The sequence below is a fragment of the Aquila chrysaetos genome, chromosome 16 (genome assembly GCF_900496995.4).
Source record: "Aquila chrysaetos chrysaetos chromosome 16, bAquChr1.4, whole genome shotgun sequence".
Lineage (NCBI taxonomy): Eukaryota > Metazoa > Chordata > Aves > Accipitriformes > Accipitridae > Aquila > Aquila chrysaetos.
Window position 1 is genome coordinate 1,781,899 of NC_044019.1, and position 22,949 is coordinate 1,804,847.

The 22,949-nt window shown below is 40.6% G+C and overlaps 1 protein-coding gene across 5 annotated transcripts in view; it reads right to left on the minus strand.

Moving 5' to 3' along the window:
* LOC115351630 (zinc finger MYM-type protein 4-like) overlaps positions 1 to 22,677 on the minus strand; it is a 44,094-nt gene extending 21,417 nt beyond the window's left edge. For 2 of the 5 annotated variants that reach the window (XM_030038549.2, XM_030038548.2), the window contains exons 1-9: positions 22,339 to 22,675; positions 9,561 to 9,603; positions 8,604 to 9,134; positions 6,945 to 7,012; positions 6,182 to 6,352; positions 3,279 to 3,357; positions 2,596 to 2,848; positions 648 to 822; positions 324 to 536 (exon numbers count right to left, since the gene is read on the minus strand). In XM_030038549.2, coding sequence (XP_029894409.1) covers positions 324 to 536; positions 648 to 822; positions 2,596 to 2,848; positions 3,279 to 3,357; positions 6,182 to 6,352; positions 6,945 to 7,012; positions 8,604 to 9,134; positions 9,561 to 9,603; positions 22,339 to 22,380 — 1,575 coding nt within the window. In that variant the 5' untranslated portion in view covers positions 22,381 to 22,675. Of the gene's footprint in view, positions 1 to 323; positions 537 to 647; positions 823 to 2,595; positions 2,849 to 3,278; positions 3,358 to 6,181; positions 6,353 to 6,944; positions 7,013 to 8,603; positions 9,135 to 9,560; positions 9,604 to 22,338 lie in introns of all 5 variants that reach the window. The other 3 variants (XR_005934100.1, XM_030038551.2, XM_030038552.2) reach the window with 3 other exon arrangements.
* Positions 22,678 to 22,949: the final 272 nt, after the last annotated feature.

Sequence of the window (22,949 nt, forward strand, 5' to 3'; positions counted from 1 at the left end):
TTACTTTTCTTCTCCACTTAATTCTAATGCTATAATTTAATAGAGAATACTCAAACAGGGACATCTCAAAGGCTGAAAAAAAGTGAGTGAACTGCTGCTGAGTGGTCCCACTGTGTCTTCTCTCACACTGGAATACTCTGGTAACCACTTCAGTGGTAAGGGAAACACAGCAACGTGTTTGGGCAAAGATTAAGCAGCAAACGGCAAAAGGAGTTATCTTAGACCAAGCGAGTAACTGAAATAATCAACTAATAGATTGGGTGTTTCTTAAAACACCCAAAATCTAATCAAAGACATATTTTTAATATTCAGTCAAAATATACCTGCTTGTATGCTGTCACACATGTTGAACTGCAGAACTTTTTTGACTGTCCTTCTATCTGAAGCATGTGACATTGGCCAGAGCCACTGTAGCAGTACCCTCCGCAATTCTCACAGCAATTCATGGTCAAGTTGTTAGCCGAACGGAACTTGGAGAAGCAGGCATCGCTGCAGAGCTTGTGTACAACGTTCTGGTAATTCACTTCGTGTCTAATCTGGAAGAAAAGAAAAAATATATAACAAGAATAGAAAGAATATGTATGTTCATCTCTGAGATGGCAAGTTGTCCTGATATAAAGGAAATTCAAATGACAGTTGGCAATTACCACTGCATTCTTCTGGCACATGCTGCACTTGGTTGAAATGCTGTTAGTATGAATAGTAACAACAGGTTTCCTTTTCAGTTCATACGTAGAAAGACAAGACTGGCTGCAGAAATCCTTACTGGAGTTTGTGTTGTCAAATTGGGCAGTGATTACATCCTTTGGATTTAGAATGTCTCTATGCAAAAAAGAAAAACAAACAAACAAAGAGAGAGAGAATTAATGTTGGTTTCATGTCAACTTGCTGTCCTTTCTTTTTCTGCAGACTAAACATTCTCCAGAAGAGGGTGGATTCACTTAATTTAAAGCTTTTCTTTTTGCTGATCTAAGTACCTGACTTCATTTTTCTTTTCCTATTAGGAAAATAGTTAAGAAATACAATTCTCAAGCAGATATTTTGTGAAACATTTCGCACCTGGACTTAGGAGTGGCCTATAAATACATCAAGCTGTATCATTAAATCTTTTCAAAAGGAACTGGGAAAAGATAACTGTTCTGTACAGTCTTTACTAAAAAAAAAATTTAGAAAGCAGGATATGTGGAATAATTCCCTTCAACAATGAAAATACCGATCAGAATGGGGTAGGGAAAAAAAAGGGAAAAACGAAAGGTCACAATTTCTAATCCCTATGTAGTTCAGTCCAAAACGATCTGACTAGTATTGTAACTTTCCATCTGTTACCTCCATCTACGGTTTTGTTTATTTGTTGCCGGATTTAACAAACTGAACTTTCTACTTGTATTTTCTCTCTTTTGAAACAGTCACTCGCAGAAAAGTTTCAAAGCCCTTAAGTCAAAAAAATAGGAGGAAGTATTTATATAATTTTCTTGGTTGGAAGGATGCCTCCTTCTCACTTGTCTTGCCAGAGGTAAACCATTTTTCAACAGAATAAATACAAATTACAGCCAAGACTGCTAAACTTTCTTACAAGGCCTTTTCACACTGAGACAGCAAGTGAAAAGAATAATTAATTGAAGTCTCAAGTTTAAAGTCAGTTGACCTTGTAAAACTGAAAGTAATAAATTTGTTGTTGAAGAAATGATGAACAAAGCAGCATTCCTTTTGCAAAGTAACTTTCTAAATAACTAAAAATAATATATATGAATAATTCTCCTCTATAAACAGACTGCAGCACAATCAGTCTGCAAAGTTATTTGCCTCAAGTTAATGGTATAGTAATATGACGTCTTAAAGACCCAGCCACAAAGGTCTCCTTTTGCTAATTGGGACATAATAATACAAATGAACACAAAATAAGTAGGCTCAGAAAAGCAAACCTCGCCTTTCCACTCTAGGCCTAGGTAGAAAGTAACTGATTGGGGTGGTGAAACCCCAACTACCTAAAAAACTCAATTCTTAATAAATTTAATCTCTCTACATCTTATGAAAGCAGCAGTGACATATTCTGAAGAGCTAAGACCTACAGAAATCTAAGCGCACAGAATGGAGCCAGACTGAAAAGTTAGGGTTTTTTTTTAGAATCTAAGGAAATATCCTGCCTCAAATATATTACTTTACCTATGTTTTATTTCATTTCAGGGATTCGGTAAATCTATTTTCATCTAGAAGTAATAACACATAACATATTTTTTTTAAATGTACTCGTTAGTGGTTCTGAGAGTGCAACGACATTTTTAAATGGCAGAAAAATGTAGTACCTTTTAAAATACAGTTTTTCATATTTGGCTCATTTAAATCAAAAAAAGACAAGATGCACACTTCACAACTAAGGCTTTTAAATCTATGTGAATGTAAAATCTGATTAATGAAATGGAACTGAAAGCGGACAGACCAATTAACAAGTAACAGTATCGGCCACGATTTTTTGAAGGGAAGCATAACAGAAGCGGACATTACAGAAACAGCGTGTTGTGTAAAAAGAGAATTGGCGCCTTTCATTATCTGCTTGAATATCAATTATTACTAGAACAAATTAAAACACTGTCCTACTTTGAGCAGCTTGAGCAGGTTTTCTTGGTAGAAGCTGGTGGGCGAGAAGCTGGAACAGTGTATCCAGTGAGGCACAGTGTGGAGCAGAAGAGCTGGGTAGAGCCTTTCCTCTGGTATGCAGTTTGCCCCTTCTGCAGGATTTTTTTACAGCCAGAACAGGAAACCCGAACAGCTGTGGTTGGAACTGAAGGAAGCATTTTACTCATGCCAGAGGATGCCACAGCAGGCTGGAAACCTGATGACAGCTGTGGAGCTAAAAAAAAAAAAAACCACAGAGAAAACATAGAGTAACTGTTATATATGTATTATACGTAATTTACTTCTGTGCAGGGGGCAAGCACAAAGCTTATGACTTCACTGGGTTGTCAGGGTCTAAGGGAGAATTAAGTAGCAGATGAACTTGCCACAAATACATGCCCTGTGCTGGTTTTCTGCATAGTAGATTGTTTAAACTACTCTTAAGACTGAGAATGCACTTTTAACGTCCCTTTCATATTCAATTTTCCTTTGCCTCAAAAATACAATTATTTTTCAATCTCTGAATTTCATTGTCTCTAAAACAGACTATTTTTTTCCTACTGGGGTCAGACATGGCAAACAAAATGCAGAATAAACTGCAAGACTATTTGCAAAGGTGATATATTTTACAGATTTAAATAAAGTTAGTCTTGCCTATTCCTTACCAAGAGGACTGCCACTGACTGAAAATACAGCACTGATTTTCAGCTCCCCTTCCTGAGTTTTTGGCTGTTGGCCGTACTCCTAAAACAAAGGGAAAGGAAAAGGAGAACAAATACACACATGTAATAACAGGTTACATGATTTCCATTCTTTCATAATGCTGTATTGAATCTTAAGGAAGAGAGAGTCTCCTACGCCTGCTCCAAAAGCCAGGTTTACGGATGTTGCTGTATAAGCACCACACACAGAACCTGGTCAGACGTTGACAGCAAAGTACAATGGAGGGTGTCATGTAGAAATGGAAAAGTGCAGCTGCCTGGTGCATTCCCCTTTCCAGCTGTACTCCAAGACACCTCAGAATTCAGCCAGACAAAGTTTAAGAGAAATCTCTGCTTTCCTCTCACACAAACTTTCCATCTAGAAGTGCTTTGCAGTCCTTGTCCCAATTGCGTGAAACAAGCTTTATCTTCACATTCATAGATGATAATAATGAAATAAAGACTGGGACCTAGATGGTGAGAAGCATTCTGTACTTAACCATGAGTTAAGTACCTTGGAGGAGCCTAAGGTGAAGCTTTGCAGCAGATCAAAGCTGGCACTACTAGAGCCAGACCATCACAGTCCCTGCTTAGACTGGCTTCAGTGAGAGGGGAATAACCTCACACTTTCTACAGGACGAGAAAATCCCTACAGACAGTCGCTTGTGGAATAGCTGACATACTATAAATTACTACCTTACTATAAATTACTAGCAGCTATTCATACTTTGACACCACGCTTCCTGCCCATGCTCTCCCTAGAAATCTGAACCATAAAGCAGCTTCTAACACTCTACACGTAAATCTTAGTAGGCTGAAAAGCATAATCTCTTGGAACTACAGAGATGATAAGATTTAACCTACTTACAGTCATTTGAGAGTAGTGAGGGCATGATGTCATGTTATGATTGAGCTAAATTCACAGTTGCTGTCTGGCTGCAAGGTAAGCCAATTCAAAATCACTAAGCAAAATTAAGCTCTTACTTCTCAGTGGCAGTGAACTGCTCCCTCACCTTAAGCCATCTCTTAAAATCACACACTAACATCCACATAATGTATGCTTAAACTTAACACTTCTCTTACTCCTGTGGCAAAATTAAAAGTTTCTATACTAAGACAACCGAACTATTTCTCAACAGGTTTCCCAGGAGAACAGGCAATGGTATTTGTTCATCCTATGAACCATCAGACTGAAGCATTCAAATCTCAAGTAAGAGAAGCTTTTAAGCTGTGTATGGGCATGCTGTGATGATGGGGTTTAAAGCACCATTTTTTAAAAATATAACTATTTAAAAACTAGTTATTTGCAGACATACAGTTTTTTAAGCATTTTAACTGCAGTTTCATCCTTTGTCAATACTAGTAAGAGAAATGGAGGCAAATCCTGACATCAACTGTGCATAGTTTCACAGCAGTGTAACAGTGTTGAAAGCCAAGCACCTTCGGCTCCCACTATCGGTTACAGCAAGAAATGCTCTTATCTTTCAGGATGGGTGAAAAAAACAAAAACCCCCCACATTAATTCCAATCTAAAGCAAAACAAAATGAACCTTCATCAGTTCTCATACTTTTGCAGTATCAGGCAGAGTTGATAATTACAGGATTTTACTCCAAGAATTAATATTTTGAACAATACGATATTAGATATTTAAATTCTTCAAGTCTTTACTTTTATTTATTAATATGATCTTTGATAACCACAGACATCTTGCATTGCATTCCACACAAATCCACACAGCAGATGCCATCTTGGGAGGACAAAATAACAGACAGATTTAACTAACCTACACGTGGTTTGACATTATATATGCTTAAGGAAAAATAAAACCAAACAATCTCACGGACACTGAACAAATCAGAAGGGCAGTGAAATCTGAATAGTTTCAAACACTTAGTTTACTTCTTTATTTTATTAAGCCAACAGTATTTTGGGAAAAAAAAGAAAAATTGTTGGGAAGAGAGGCCCAGAGAGAAGAGGAGGTTTAGCACAAGTACACAGAATGATGCTAGAAAAACTAATGCCTGCATAAGAACACCAGCACTCTTGTGTTGCTCCAAGTGGGATGAATCACCTTGGGAAGCTTTGCACACCTTTCACTGCATGTAAAGTTTGGCATGTAACCCAAATGCACGTAACCCAAATATTAGCAGTGAGGAGACACGAATTGCAACACAGATCATTTCCCTGGTGTCACATGGCAAACCAGTGGCAAGGAGACCAGTTAGAGCTCAGCAATCCTCGCCCCAGCACTGCTCAATCCATAGGTCAGACTTTCTCCATTTTGCAATTACTGAACTTTTACCTGTATCATCATAAAAACTGTCAGTCTCAAATGAGAAAGTCACTTTAACACATGCTTAAATTGACTTCACTGACATGTACATATTTAAATATTTTGCTAACATAAGACCTCTAAGTGTTAATTTAAAACAAGAACAAACAACGAACCACTGTACTCGCAAAGATAACCTTTAAGAGGGAAGTAGCAGGAATAGCACTGTTTCAACTACACATCTCTAACTGTGACTACTCACAAAGTATTCCGTAAAACACGATTTACATTTTACTTCCTAGTGAGACCAAGCTGAGATAAAGTGTCTATATTGCCACAGATTTAATATTGAAAGTTTTACAGCACTTTGCTTTGTCTCTAACTGAAAAGCAGAACATTTTCAGTGACATGGTAATATGACATCAAAAAGTTGGGGGTTTGGGTTTCGTGGTAGTAAAAGAGGGAAAAATCCTTCTACTAAACTATGTTCTTCAAGTTAAATTTCGGTCAACAAACCAAATAAACTGCTGAATTTACGTCCAGCTTATGCGGTCAGCTGTCAGACCAAAATGAGAAATGCAATGGGAAACTTACCTCGGAATTATCAGGTTCATCTTTAATTTTGTCTAATAGTCCCTGCTGTGGGGCCATAGCTTTATCATATTCGTCATCCAAAGGCTCCTCCTTAATTCTAATATTTGGTGCAAAGGAATTCCCCAGCTCTTGTCCAATAGATTCCTTACTAGAAAATAGGTAGCTAGACTCCTGAAACAATAATATGAAAAAGAATTCACCCTCCTGCATCTGCCATTAGGAGTTGGGCTGCTGCCAAGGGGAGTTTCTGTTGCAGACCAAAAGAAATGGGTCCTGCCACTGGAAGGTGGGAGAAATGATGGGCAGCAGCTGCTGCCTCTATGTCCCTGCAGCACCCTCTGCCATCCCACCCCCAATCCTTTTCACTCCTCTGGACAAAGCAGAAGCCACCCAGCTCTCTAAGTTGGTTGTCAGTAGGGGCATTCGGTTGTTTGGGCAGTGTCTCCTGTTGATACAGCTGTTCCCTGTCTCATCTGGAAAAAAGGCAGCAGGTCAGATGGATGCATCCAGGTCTAGATTCGGCTCACCAGTCAGTCAGACCATGCTGAACATGAAAGTGGCTATCAAAAGAATCCTCAATCCAAAGAGAGGGTCAGCAAAATTTTACAAAATTATATGCACTGTTTAAGTAGCAAAGATGTCTAAGAGTCAGAAGATCAGTTTTCTTGATACTCAAATTTACACTCAAATACAAAATACGTATTTTGAATTATTCCAGTATATTGCTGCACTTGCAAAAGTGTTTGAAAGATCTATAGCTTACCCTGAAGTTAGTTTCTGGAGTTTGTGGCGCTAACTGCGTCCGTAATGTTTCTTCTACTTGATTATGAACTGAGGAAAACATATACATTAAATATAAATGAATACAGAGTCCAACGCATTTCCTTTAAAACTATCTAGAGTCTCATACTGATCCCCAACCCCATAGTCCAATAGCACCTCAGAAGTATTAAACTACTCCCTTTCTCCTCCCTGCAAATAAAATGGTAATCCTTAAACAGAATTGACATCTTTTTGTTATTCTATTGGGTCATTATTTTCCCATTCCAGCAAAATGGTTGTAAAATTCTGAGGTGAATTGTTAATTCAGAATTTTCTATACCCCAGTGGGTTCTGAACTCTCCCATGTTCTGACATTTAAATCAGAAAATATTTTTCAGAGCAACAACCTTCAACCTTTTCTTTGCTGTTCTGGTCTTTTGCCTTTTCCCCCCTTCTCAGGAGATAGTAGCTTATGCTTTTTTAGCATGTATCTTTTTAAAATTCTGGATTTTCCTGGATACTGGATGCTGCCCGTGAACATTTACTATTGCTGTTTCAATTACTGGCTACTCTACCTGAGGCTGCATAGCTTTCAGCCACAATCTTATAACTTTAAGTATTTACAATTTTCTGAAATATGTCTTTTGCACAGAAATGTTCTTCACTTGATTTCTACCTGAAGGTAAAAGTAAAGATACATCTTTAACTCTTCTTTATTTCAAAAACACCTGTATTGCTTCTCTATCATTTGTGCAACCTGGAAGCACTGATTTAAGATGCTGTTACTAAACATACAAAGTTTAAATACCAGAACTGTAAGCTGTGAATCTGAACAAGTAGCCAGGAGGCTCTCACTTGCTGGCCAACCCTCTCTCCATACAGTCTTCTGAATAAAATTAAATCGCATGTTCCAGCCCGGTTATTCTTACTTCCTTCATTCACTGTTCTACTGTAATTTTCAGAGCTTGGGAAGTCAAAAACAAGTGTGTGGGCAGCAAGACCTACTGGTGACTGTCAGGCTCCCTCAAATGAGAAATGGATTACAGGCATCTTTGGTTCTCTCCATGTTGGCTGGACAAAGTCCAAGACACAAGTATCTGAGGAAGAAGGAGAGGAGTCTCCCAGGAAAAGCACATCTCAAATTACTCTCTGGCTTACTTCCTGCAGACACTAATACATTTCTAGCAAGACTTTCCACAATGTTACTATCAAATGTGTACTGCTTTAAATACATATACATTAATGAAGAATTGGTACTTTGCTCAAAAAAATCTTTCCTGGTCATCAACTTAACCTAAACTTCATCATCATTTCTTCTAAGGAGTTCCAAGGTCTATAACAAACAGTGAGAAAAAACAAAAGGAAGCTTGAATTGTCACCCAGCTTGGTTTAGTAAACCACAACAACAAAGGATATGTTGAGGCTTTGAAACAAGCTGTGGAGGAGACATCCCCTAATGCTGCCAGGGCCTTTTGCAAATCCTAGTCCTAATACAGAGTTCATTTTATTTCAGGGTTCTTTATAAAATGCTTCCCTAAGTACAGCTATGCATATTCTCTTCAACAAGGTGATGTTTTTAATAACTAGCCCTGTTGCTAATTTCTGTCTAGTTCTTTCTTCCTCTTTGCTGCGTAGCCAGGTCTACAATGTCAACAGTTACCTGCTTTGTCAAGAAAACTGCTTTTCAATCTAGAATCCATATCTTTAGGGACTTTTTCCAACCGTTTTTCACGTTCTTGAAAATGTCCTTCTCTATTCTTGTCCTTTGCTGAAAAAGTCTCTTTGCCATTATCTCTTGTTATGCTAAAATCTTTTCGAATTGATTTAAATACAGGGCCCTGCTCAAATGGTGAAGCGAGATCCTTTTGGATTGCATTCTGAATCTGAATTTCTTTTTCACTGTCCAATTCATGTTCTGTAACTCTCTTGCCCTCTTCCAGATGGTCTTCATCATGAATCGCTGAAGAAAGAGTGTCTTTTGGAGTGAAATTTTGATCATCTTCGTTGTCACTCCCAACAACAGGTATGCCTGCAAGATCCCCAGAGTTCAGAAAATAATCGTCATCATCGTCATCCAGCAGTGAGTTTTCAGATCCTGTTCGATTCTGTATTCCATAAGATATGCCGTCAAGGGCAGGTGTTAAGTTGTGGTCAGTGTCCTCAGACATTTCTGCATCCAGAATTTCACCACCTAAGGAGAAAAAAAAACATAACCAGTCAGAAAATTCACCAACTTCATGTGTAACAAAGGACAAGTGTTAAGTGTCCTTTGCTATTCTGTCTGATGCTGCAGTTAGTTCCTTGAATACTCTAAGTCTTCTTGGGCCAACATTACTGATAAAACATTGCTGATGTAAGAAACAGTTCTGTCCCACTCACCACGCAGTGAAGCAGTAGTTAAACTGAGTAAAACTAACCTGAGTAAAACTAACCAAAGAAAGAAAAAACATTAACTTCCATTGATCTCATTTGTAACACTTGTGGAGAAGGCAATGCAGGGAGGGAATGAGGACCAAGGGCTAGGAGAAGGGCAAAATAGTCTTTTTCAGCAGCAATGATACTTCTAAGAAATGTTTTGTGAAATTATGGCCTTATATAAATAAATAAGAATACTTACATTTTTCTGTAATATCAAATACCGCATCAGATTTATCTTCAAACTGTAAAAAGGAAAGCACTGTATCATTATCTTGGTCAGCTGCCATGTACTTTGCTAAAAAGTATCCGATCAAAACCAAAACCAACAAGAAGGGTCATAATTCCTCCTCCTTCCCTTCTTGCCCCAAGCAAAGTTCTACAAATTAAGACTGTTTCATTAGTGAGAAGTCACATTTACCCTAACAAGTTCAGAAGTATATAGAAAAAGCACACAAGGACAATTTAGAATTAGCGCTGCTTCCCAGAGAAGGTGGAGGAGAGAGGGGAGGGAAGGGAATGTCAAAATTTTCACTTCTACGTGAGATACTTGTACCAGGTCAAGGTCATAGATTCTGCCCTCTTTGACACTCTACGAGCCTTTATTTCCTCTGAAGGCTATAAATGGAAAAATAGCAGCATATACAGCTTCCACTGACATGGGCTGCACAGATCCAAAGGCTTCACCTCTCTAACAGGGAATGTCCCCTTTCCAGGAACAGTGAAATGTAATGCTTAGCTTCCTAACAGTAACAAGACAATGAGTGTCAGCATGAGCGTAACCAAAGAAGAACCAGATGATGACTCTGAGTGCTGTACAAAACATCTGTTTACATTAAGCATTCTCTGACAGACATTAAAGTTGACAGCATGCTTGAATGCTGTCTGAAGAAGTATGTGCATTCAGCATAATTAAAGTTTCCTTTGGAATGTCCAACTCATTAGCATCCTTCCTTTCTGCCTAAAAGATAACAGCAATTCATTTAAGTCATCTCTCCTTTCTCTACGTCTCCAGCCCTATGCTTCCTTTTCTGGTAGATCCTGCTCACACTTCAATTCTTAAGCCATCTTAAGGAAAGTAATGGGATTTGGTAGCAAAGGGATGATCTCTAATTTCATTTAACTCAAGTCATTTAGTTGATAAATCCGATATTCCACAGGACTGTGGTGGGAACTATCAGTTTAGTAGCAGCCAGCTCCAGGAAAGGATGACAACATACTGTCCCAGGGTTCATCTGATGGCAAAAAGTCCATCAGTCTGTTTCCAGCATCACTTGCCGATCTACAAAGACAAGTTAGCTCCTTCAGCTTAATTTGACACACATGGAATAGTGAGGACCTGTCCAGCACTATGAATATCAAGACAAATGATACTGCACCAAAACTTTCCAGCTTCTCTAAGCAGATAGTTGAGGCTGGAAAAGTGAAATACAGAACCAAAAGAAAAAAAAAAGTTACACTTTTCCACAAGGCTGATGCAAGTCTCTTCACTGTAATTTTCTAGAGGAAAAAAGAGTACAGAAACACATTCCAGGAAGGTTTTCAAGGCCCAAGTTCTGTTACTGCTCTAATGCTCCTAGGAATGTCTCAAGTTTAATGTTGATCTAGAAGTCCACTTGTAGCCAACTAGGTTTACACTAGTGTAAAGTTAATTCCCATAAATATTGGATATACTTAGTGCTGATACCAGATGCTGAGGACAAGGATAGCGGTGGTGTACAGTTTTTACAGAATAACAGAAAAAGGAACTTGTTGCCCTTTGACAGTAATATCAGAGTATGAAGCCTTGGGGGGCAAGACCGATAGTTACTTCAAATTAGCACATTGTATTATAGTGTAAACAGTGTCCTTCCAGGTTAGCACTTAGGATGTAACACTGTTCTCCTGCAGCCTAATATACAATTACAAAAAACCAGCCATATACCTAGTGGATTTTTAGAGAAAAGGAACTAGGTCCTTTTCTCTATGCTGACCTTCCTTGATCCTTTTCTTGCTTCCTGTCAGTAATGCTCTTTCTTCTCCAAAAATGTCTCAGACAATTTGCTGGTCGGGTGAGATAAATTTTCAGTTGAGATAAAGCATTAGACCATCCTTTTCTCAAAGTAGGTTTGTATCAAAGTAGTTCTTTTACTCTTTTGAGATCAAGAGTACCTGTAGGAAAGTATTCTGGGTTCTACCACAATCCTGGTTTCCTTATACATCCAAACCCTAGGTATTCCTCCTCCTCTCGTGATAACAAATCTTTTAATAATGGGTGCCGAAACAGAAATGCTGTTATTAGGAAGAGAATACATTTTGCAGTCTAGACCTCTCTAACTGTTTCATTCAAAGAAATTACAACATGCAAGTCAGCACAAGGGGCCATCTGTGAGAGTGCATTAGGGACTACCATAAATATTTTGGACAAGTTGGAAAACATTTACAATCTACCTGGAAGGAATCCAAGACACTTCTCAAGTACAAGGTCTTCCTAGGAAAAAAACCCCTCTACTTCTTTTCTCTTTCTTTTGTGAGGCTATCAAAATAAGAGATCATCTTGAGTATTTTCTTCCTTTAAAAGGCTTTAGGGTACAGAGGAAGATCTGTGTTTGTGGTTGAAAGCTCCCATTGGAAATGTTTATAAAACAGGAACTTCAGCATCTGATAATACTAGCAGTCTCATTTAAGCCACCATCTAGTTTCTGATGGTGAACAGCACCACAACTCCCACATGGTGTAAATCCAAAGAGAGAAAACTAGGGGAAGTGTTTGTATGCTTGTGTGTGTGTATACATATGTATCTACATACATATAAAAATACATATATATGCCCAATAAATCACTAATTCCATAACAATCTATAACTGGACTATGCCCTGAACTGAGGGATCATGTACTTTTTTTCTGAATTAGCATGGGGTATTCTCTCAATTATATACGCTTCTTTTCCCTTCCTGAATCCTATTACAGTCTTGTTTAATGCCATCTCAGGAGGAAATTTTGTATATCAACAGTTACATAAAAACATATCACCTTAAGCAGTCATATAAATTGGCTTTCACTGGATTATGGTCTTGTATCACACAGAAATGTAAGTAATAATGCCCAACTTAACTATATCTATTTTATTCTATTACATTTCTGCAAGGCAATTCCCTCTCTCACTAGTCCTCATACTTCCCCCTTTGATTAGCTGTCATCACTCTTAATTCCCTTTATTTCTTCTGCTCAGATTTTTTCAGATTTGGTGATTAGTGGAACAAAAGTACTCTAGAAACAAACATGAAACTGATTCATCAGATGGCATTTCCTATGGGTCATTTTTGACAGATCTAAGAAGAGGCACCTCAATATCCCAGATTAAGTCCTAGATAACTACAGAATGGAAAGTACCAGGAACAGAAAGCTTTCTGTTAAAATTCTCTCGGCTTCAACTCCTCAACACAGTCCTCAAAATGCACTTGCAGTTGTAAAACAAACCTCAAAAATATCATATTTTAAAACACCTTCACTCAATCACTTTGGCTGATATTTTGCCAGAGAATAACTTAATGATACTCAGTGCTTTTAAGTAGTGAACGTTAGCTAAGAGTTTAAGACAGAACAGTTTAAGTTTGATATTAGCAAAATTAAATGTTTTAGGATATATCTTTCTTAGTGACTGTCTCATTGGCTAGCATTGTACACAAAGCAATGCTCTGTCTACTCAGATTGTAATAAATACATAAATGAAACAAGAATACAGAAATGGTGACAAAACAATTAGGTATTCCTAGAAGCAATGTGTTTTGCTTTAAATTAACTACTCTTTACATAAAGACAGTACTGCTTTTATTAAAAAAAAAAAAAATCCACTAGGTATATGGCTGGTTTTTTATAATTGCATGTTAGACTCCAGGGGAACAGTGTTACATCCTAAGTGCTAACCTGGAAGGACGCTGTTTACACTATAATACAATGTGCTAATCTGAAGTAACTAAAAACCTGTTCAATACTTTAATGGCGTTCAAAGTTGCCACAGCATCCATAAATCAAATAATTAACAGATGATTTTTGTGCAATATAAAGAGAGAAGCTGCCTATGGCTACAACCTTGTTTTGTATGCAAAATAGAGAATTTCTTTAAAAAAATAAACAAAACAATGTAACAACTTTGCATATACAGGCACATATCTTTCTAACAAGCCTTCTGAAGTTTGATCCTAGGTTTTACTGCATCCATAAGCAAACTGTGGAAAGGAAGCAGATGCTAAGAAAACTGCAATTAAAAATAGTCAGAGATGATTCTCAGTTTCTTGTCTGTACAGTTCCCTTGTCCCTATATACACAGCATAACCCCCCACTTCAGAATTCATTAAACTGATAAGGAAGACACCATTTTAAAAAAAAAGAAGTAATTTAAATTGTAATTTCTATTCTTGAACCAGGTGCGGGGAGCTCAGGAAGCATCCCCTGACCTTTTACACATGACATCCCTGGAAGGGATGCCAGGCAGCCAGCCAACCGCGCTGCACCTCTGCGACGGGAAAACTCCGCGGCACGAGCAGAATTAAGCAGCGGGCCTCTCCCAGAGCTGCTTTCCACCGAAACAGACAGACCTATCGATTCATACCTTCGGAGCACCTGGGGAGGGAAGAGCAGAGGGTAACAAAGAGCCAGCCTGCTGCAGATACCTGCTACAGGAAAAGAACCGCTGCGGCAGGAAGAGAACCCGGCGGGGTCAGGCGAGCCATAGAGCTTGGTGTGCGGTGCTGGGCCTGCAGAGCCCCCTAGCCGCCCCGGCTCTGCGCCGGACCTCCGTGCCGGACAGCCGCCCGCTTCGGCCAACGAGTGGCCTGGCACCCCGGGAACCCCTGCGGTTCGCTGGTGGGCGGCCGCGCGTTGCTCTTCGTAGGGGAGAATGAGTTCAGAGGCGCGCGTGGGGAGAGGGAGAGCGTGAGCTTGGCAGATTTTGCGAGGTATGTCCTTGAGGGCGGCTAAGCCACGCTCCAGACTTCAAAAGATTCTCTTTTATCACTGTTCTAGTCTAAGGGTAATTAAAGGGATAGTATGGTGGGTATTTTTAAAGGCACATCCCAAACAATCGTCTGTACGTGTAAAAAGACAAAAGGCAGGCATTTTCCAGCTTCTTGTGGCTCCCTATCTTTCTGTTCAAGAAACACGGTTCTACCTCGCATCTCACCTACATCTTCGATTTTTAAGTTTCAAGAAAGAAGATTTAGTGAAACGTGCTGCTGCCGCTTCATTTGTGCATTTTTAGAATTCTGAACGATTTACTAGAAATCATGGGGAGCGGTTCAGCACGTAGGCGTATCGCCCCTTTCTGTCCCCAGGTTTTTCTGACATTCCCAAGTTTTCTGAATATTCACAGGTCGATTCCAAGCAAAGGCCCTGTCGACCTTATGGTTTCTATATCCACCAAACACACACACACACACAAGCTGCATACTGCTACCAACCTATATGGTGCCAAGTACATGAGACTGTCAAACACACAGAAAGTCACAGTGTGCTTTACTTTTTCTGAATGATTGAACGAATGACAGAGGGGGATCCAAGCCCTTCTCCCATCTGCCCACAAAAAGGTGGATTTGAGAAGGAAGCAGCTCCCCACAGGAAGGCTTCACCTTGCAACGGTACTTGCAAAGACACCAGTTTGATGTGCTCATCTGAAGACTGCTAGACGTGTGGGCTTTGCAAATTAAGAGACACACACAGACACAGAACACACATCAAGCAAACAAACCAAGACATCCACAATAAAGGCTTTCTTTTAAAAACAAGAACTTCTCCCCTCAAAACCTCACCCCTGGCTACACACTGAACTTTCCTATTACTGGTTAAGACACTCTACAAACAACCGTTGACGGTGGGATTTTGGTTACATTAAATCTGTAAGTCAGCTGAAAACACAAAAATTCCTATTTCACACAGCGTAAGTCAGAAAATCTAAACTGAACTTACATGGGTGTAAAAATCACCAAAATCAGAGCAGGGTCCCTATCATAACAATGTATGTTTCTGCTGTGATACTCAGCAAGCAATTATTCCAAACCAAGTATTCCAGTTCAGTTACATATTTTAGCATCCCAAAAGAAAGATAGCATTTTCCAGATTACAAATGTGTACTTTTGGCCAAAGCTTTCAAAAGTATAGGAGTTTAGACATTATGTTCTGCAAATCATGCAATCCCCTTAATTCCACTTAACTCAGAAGCTGAGTAGCTCATTAAGAGAGAGCCATCACGATGTCTTTTAAGGGAAAGCCAGTCCATATAATACAACTAAGAAGCAATGAGGGTAACAATCTGGGGTGGAGGACCAGCACTATAACCTCAGAAAGATCCCTCTACTCAATGTCTCCCCCAAGAGGATAATTAACCATGTTAGTAATTGCTTGCTACTAGTTATGTTACTAATAGGAAAAAAAAACCCTCTGTAAATTAATCTTTAAAGAAAGTGAAACATGTATAAAACCTAAGTCATCTGCTTTTCATTATAATTTGTTCTCAAATAAGAAGCCTACAAGATGGCTTTGCATGCAAATCAGGAAAATTTACAAATGTAGCACCTTCTGCTTGTTGATAAACACAGCAGGGATTATCAGCCCTCCTTCACAGAATGGTTTATATGTTAATAGGCCCACACTGGTGAATCATGCCATCTACCATTAGGTACTGCAAGTCTTTTCCATTCTCATAAGAGTTCGGTGCCAACAACAACAATCGGTGGTGAAAACCGGGGAGCCTGTATGTATATTCAGTTCTCTCTATTTCAGTATTTCTGTTCTTAAAAGACAGAAAAGCAGTCATGTGATCTACTTTATTCTTCAAAGTGCCTTCCTAACTCAGGCTTCCTTTTTGCCTGTTCCACTTCTCTTTCACATTCCTGTATAGTTCTACAATTTCCTCCCCTCCTGCTCTTACAAAAACTGGTATCTCTCTCTTTCAGGTGGCTACAATTCCAGTTGGCTTCTACTTTTTCTTTTCCTATCAAGAAGTGGTTCTTACAACAGGCAGCTTAGTTGGATGTTCCACCTTCTTTGCAGATATTATTATAAGTATCCAAGGCTCTTCAGAATGAAATGCCTGAACACCTGTAAAAACAGGCAGAAAAAACACTAGTACTATGTGATCAGAGCTCTCAGCAAAGCTCCTATGATTGCTTCATGGAGCACTCGAGAACTGCCCTGTTACACGAACAAACAAGACTGCACAAAACGCCTGCAAGGACAGGAACAACTATCACAGTGAGACAGTAAAAAATACTGACCCATGTCTGCTTGATTCTTCTGCCTGCAAATAAGTGATGGAGGTAAAACTTGCCTTATATAGGCATCTTTCCCCCAATGAAACTTTCTTAAAACATATTTAACCAATCAATTTGCTAAGTTTCTTAGCAGAAATTTTGCCAAAAAACACAAAAAAGTGTAATTTTTTCATAAAGCACTGTAACAACTCCTACCAGGCAATATTAAACATAATAAAGACCTGTTAATAGCCTGTATTAACTAAACTGTATTTCATAAAAGCTTTCTTGAGCAAATAGCACCATTTAATTAAGATGAAATCTTTCCACTTTTAGCCTGCTTTAACAAATATCAAGATTCCAAAAACTACACAAATAAGTTATTAAAAAAATAATAAAAGAAAGCAAGTACTCCAAAATTTCTCCTCTAGGAAAAACTCTGTACAGATGTGCTAATACCATCTCAGGTTCTTCTCACCTAAATTTAGACAACTAAACATTTGTCTATTAGGCTAGTGATTCAGGTTTCCTCTCTTTCCAATGGAAATGAAGAGATTCCTGCAGCAGCAATTCATCCTGCCCTGGGACTGGGCAGATGATCTTTCAGAGATTCCCATCTCTTAACACTGATGGCAGAAAGAGTCCAGAGAAGCTGGGCGAGACTAGACAGATAACTATTTTGTGGGTACAGCTCATAGTGTAAAGATTGCAAATGGAAAACATTTATTTCTACACTCTCCTTTACACTGCTAAGGAAGTAAAAACAAGAATCTCAACTAATCACAACTATCTGTCCTGTATTTTTCACCTACTATACGACACAGTCTGCAAAGACCATTTCAGCACAGACACAGCAGACTGACACACAAAGGCAACTTCACAGTGTTTGTTGGTTCAGAAGAGTCCAGGATTCTTGCACCTTGCTTGTGCTCTCCTGTGTCACCCTCTGGGGGAGTTTGTGCTTTCTGACCACCACTGTGGACAGCAGAAGTCTAAGATGTAAAGACTGGGTCTTAAGTAACTGCTAATCTTGATGGCTTTCAGATCCAAGTACTTAGCTAACTCAGGACCAAGACTCAGATTTTTGATGCTAAACTACTCCAAGCTCTTAGAAGACTTCCAAATATTTTTCTGAATCTGGACCACCTATCCAAAGGGGAAAGGACCAAATATAAAATTTAAGTTTTGGTTTTGTTACCAAAAATCTGACGTAATAAACTTTGGTTATAATGGTAATTGAATATCATACATTTTTTATAAAAACTTCAAAGGTATTAGACACAGCACACTTAAAAACTATATAATGCATATGTAAGCCCTGTAATACTTCAAGCTACTTTTAAAATTAAACAGATATATCTAAAGCAGACAGCAAATATGGTAACCAAAACTAAATACATTACCATCATTCTTCAGTCAGTATTTACAGAAAGAACAGAATATATCATGCAATTTTTGGATCAGTACCAGCTTGGTAAAGCAAAGTTACAGTCTTTTAAACTTTTTATTTCTCTTGAAATTTCTAAGTAGCACTTCCACAGAGTCAGAGTTAAAGGAAAAGAGTATGGCGATACAGGTCATCTATGCTAGGTCATAAGGTTAGCACCAATCTGCAGCCTGCTCGACACTTAAATCGGTCTCCCTTTTCCTGATAAGGTTCAAGGGCAGCTCGTGATAGCAGATTTCAATCTCTTTCGAACTCAGCTGTCACGTGGCTTTTGCTTCAGCCTGGTATGAGCTTCTAGAAATAAAGTAACCGCCCCTGGGATCAGCAACACGCAAGGATTAGTCTATCGCAGCCTCACACCTACAGTATTCATGAAACACTCTACTGGTCCTTTCCAATAACAGAGTTCATTTTATCCCCAAGTTATTTTCCCAGAGTGACTCTTGCTCACTCTCTTTTTTATGTTTTCACTGGACAACTAATTAAAAAAAACCAACTTTGGCGGGTGTGCTCTACCCACCTCCCTCTTTTGCCCCTGCGGAAACACAACTTTTTCTATCAAAGAACGTAAGGCAGAACATAGGCTAAGATGATAGACACTGAGAGCACACACGATTCTGCTAACATGCCTTTGATGAAATATTCACTGCTGGAGAAGCCTTATTTTGAAGAGCTTAGATGATCGCAGAGAATAAGTGTTAGGAGCAAAAGCAGGAGTGAGGTACAACAGCACTGCTTTTAAGCCGTTAGAACACTTATAAAATGGATGATGGAAATCACCTGAACAGAGTCAGTCATTGACAGAAAACCTTGAAGAAAATTCACTAGATGAAACTTGCTACAAGACCTGTTTAAGGAAAGGCCCACGTGAATTGGAATGTCTGGAAGGAATGATAGGATACAGCTCTCATTAAATGAGAGAAAAGTTGAGATAACCTCTTCAAGAACATTGGGAGTGATTTCAGAACTAATTTCCACTATCCTAATCATGCAAGGGGCCTTGAAGTGGGCATAAAGAGCTTACTTAACTTTCCTGTATTTTATACAACGTGAAAAGTCCTAATGTAAAAGACTGAGATCCATTATGCTTATTTTCAGATGGTGAATTCAAAGATTATGACATCAAAGCATCCTTTGAAAAGTGCACAAGCCTTTGCAGCAAAATGTTTTCATCGTCTTTGTACCATTCAAGAGTAGTTCAGTAACAAAACTTTCTAAATGAGACGATCTCCTTCAATTTTTAATTAAAGCCATGCAAAATTAAAAATCTTTTCCAAACATCTGTCTCATTGATGTAGACACCCAAGTGTTCACCTATTCACACCAAATTGATTTCCAAGAGCCCAAGTGTCAAATTTCAGTAGTTAGCACTGTACAGCCCAAATTGTCCTGTCTAGTTCAATGGGTTGAGAGAGTATTGTCATAAATAAATGAACATGCTATTCAAAACATAAACTGTTCAAGACAATGATATTATATATAAATTAAAGTTGAACTGCTACAAATCTTTTTATAAACTAAATTAAAAATACATACAAGCAGCCACCTTTCAATTTGATCTTGATACTACTCAGTAAGTATGAAAAGTTAAATATGTTGATACATTTTCCTTAGGAAATACAACAGGTTTGATTTTGGGCAGAAATTAACCTTCTCTAAAATAACAGTTTAGCCATAAAAACTCTACAGGTACTATTAAAAATCAAAACTAGCCAAACTTCTATGTCAGTCTGGCAAAAACTTTCTTTTTTAGTTTGCTGCTCATTATCATGGATTGACCTAAACGATGGCAACTGCTTATCAATGGGTTTTGCAAAATGCCAGTTTCAGTATATATGCTTCTGGAATAATAATATCTGCAAAAGATTTTAATATTGAAAAGAACAATTCTGAATACACAAGCACTTGCTAAGTTCCTCTCTGAAGAAATTATTAAATTAGTCTTTATTTTTTTCCATACGAAGGAAAATAAGTCTTTATAAGAAATGCTCATTATTCCTTACGCACAGGATTTGGAAGAGTTCATCATCATGACCTCCTGTAAAATGGGAACTGGACCACTGTGTGGAGGAGAAATGGGATATGCAGGTCTTCCAAGACCTCATTAATTACGGCTTTAATGGAAGATATGTAAGCGTGCTGTATTTATGGTATGCTAATCTCATTCTTCACAGGTTCCATCAGTCAGCAGCCAGGAGGTATTCACTTCTCTCCACATTCCTCAAGAACATCTTGGTGTATAAACTGGTTTTGGGATGGGAGGGGAGATGAAGAAATTCACCTCTCAGGCTCGGAAGATTACAAACTGATAGAATGCAGTGCACTGGTGCTACTATTTCTTTTTAAAATCTCACAGGAGCCTTTCTGGCACAATTAAGATTAACCTCGCTGTCAGACTTGGGACCAGGAAGGTATTTTCCTTCAAGCTAGACTGGCAAGTTGCGTTTCCCCTTTCCTTACTTACTTGCCTCGGACAACTCCACTTTCCTGGATCATCCCTAAATTTTACCAAACAAGTTCTCTGCTTCTGCAGGAGTGGAGAATGTTGTCAATGCCAACAGCATGGGGGGCTTTCCATAATGTACAGGGACATGTGGAGCAATAATTGATGGGAGACTTCTGGACTTACGACCTAGTGGATAACTAGCCAACCGACAGAGAAATCATTTCTCCTGAGACCAATGAAGATGACACTAACTTGACAACACTTTTTTGTTATTCCTTAGCAGGTAATTGGCAAGCTTAAGAAGAAAAAAGGCAATCTTCTTTTTTTTTCTGCTGGTAATACCAGGTGACTCGACAGATAAATTGAGCATATCCAGGCAATGAGCATGAAGAGACTACTACACACCAGGATAGAGACTGCACAACCTCTCTGAGCAACCTATTCCAATGCTTCACTGTCCGGATGGTGCAAACATATTTTCTTATGTCCACTAACATTTCAAGTACTGGGAATGAAGTTTAATTTAAGATTTCTTAAGCTGTTGTCCTACATGCAGCCACTTCACTTTAAACTTCTTGCAGATAGCCAAAATCTTGATCCCCCAAAGACTTACACATTTATGTAAAGTCTGTGAGCAATTCTGCAAAATTCCTTGAGTTTGCTCGTAAATAAGCGCAAGTGTCTGAAAGACATGGGTCTGAGACAATTCAGTGATGATGTTCATTTTCCTAACTGCAGAGCAGTCAAACAACGTCTGCACAACTCCTCCAATTAGACCTTGGAAGGCCAACTGTTCTCTTTAGCAACACTTAGTTCCACCGCAATCACAAGTTTCATGTTCCCTGAAATAAATTCAACGAATTGAACTTCTCTCACACATAGGCATGAAAAACTTGAGCCTCGTGTTCTTGTCTTTCTCAAGGCTGGAGAATGGGAAAACTTCTTCGTCTTTGGGAGAAGGGAACTGGACAGCTCAGAGTCTTGTAGTGGACTATGGACTCTTCCACACAACTGCAAATGTGACTTAACCTCATTCCTATCAGAAAGCATTCCATCAAAAGTGACACGCACACAGGAAAGAGGACGTGACTTGTTCCAAGACTATTTTGAGCACTGCTTAAAAAGTTATTCTCCCTCAGTTACTTCGCAGGCTACAAGGCGTGGTCCACAAAAAACCTTCCACTCGTTTAAAAGACGAAGTATTTCTTCAAGTAGATGAGCGTGCCCAGTGTACTTACAGACCAAGCCGTGACAATGAAGGACCAAGTCTCAGGATTGGCGTGGCTAATGGTACTCACACCGCGGTTACGGCCGGAGTACCTAAGAACTGGATGAAACTGCCATCTTGACTCGCTATGGTTTGACACGGACAATTGAAATAAATTTCAAGAGAGCAGCAAGAACACTGTGTTTCAAACAAGGAGACGGACGGCGACGACGAACCCTAGTTAGCAGTGAGTTTATTACCTAAGTGATGCCAAGACGCTTACGAGAACGACGCCCGGACACTCTCCTGAAGGAGAACTAAGCGAAAACTGAAGAAACCCGGAGAGGCAGCGTGGCTCCGAGGCCAGAAGGGCCAGCACCGCTCTCCGGCCTGGAGCCAGCGGGCAGCTGCAACGCACCGGCCGGGGGCCGCCTGCCCCGGGGCTGGAGGGGGGGGCCCGCACGCCGGCTCCGGCCGTTCGGCGCCCGGGGACCGCCTGGACCGCCTGTCAGGGCCCTGGACAGCGGCGGCAGCCGCCGCGCCTCGCACGCCGCATCCCCGCGGCCGGCGGCGATGCCCCGGTCGCCCCGGCCCCCCCGCCCTCCCGCCCCCTGACCCCTCCCCTTTGACCTCCCCTCACGCCCCCCCACTCACCCTGGCGCGGGGGCCGGGCCCCTCCTCCTTGGCCTCCGCCATGTTGCGCCCCCCCCCCCTCAGCTGTCCCAGCCCGGGGCGAGGGGCCGGGGGTCACTCCCTCTCAGTCTTTCCCCCCCCCCCCCCTTCGGGGGGCGCCGGGGAGAGGGTCGGCGGGGTGCCGGGGCCGCCCCCGCGCCGTGCTGCGGCAGGAGGGGGCTGACGCGGGGGGGGGGGGGGGGGGCCCGGCGGCTCCCTCAGGGCGGCGGGGGGGGGGTCGGACCCGCCAGGCCGCGAGCCCTCTTAAAGCTGCAACGACAAGCCCAGCGCGGGGCCCCAGCGCGCATGCGCCGCGCGCCTGCGCACGGCGGCGCGTCCCCGCCTCCCGGCTCCCCCCTCCCTCCTCTCCGCGCAGGCGCAGTGTGTGTGTGTGGGGGGGGCGCCTCCTCAGGGCCAGGCTGGGTGGCTCCCCCAGAGCGCCAGGGCCCGGGGGGGGGGCCCGGGGAGCGGCCCAGCACCGGCACCGGCACCCCCGGGCCGTGCTCGGGGCAGGAGGCGCAAGGCTCGCCCCGGGACGCTCTGGGTTTTGGCAGGCCTCGAGTGGCCCCATGGTGGCCACAGGGCCCGTGACC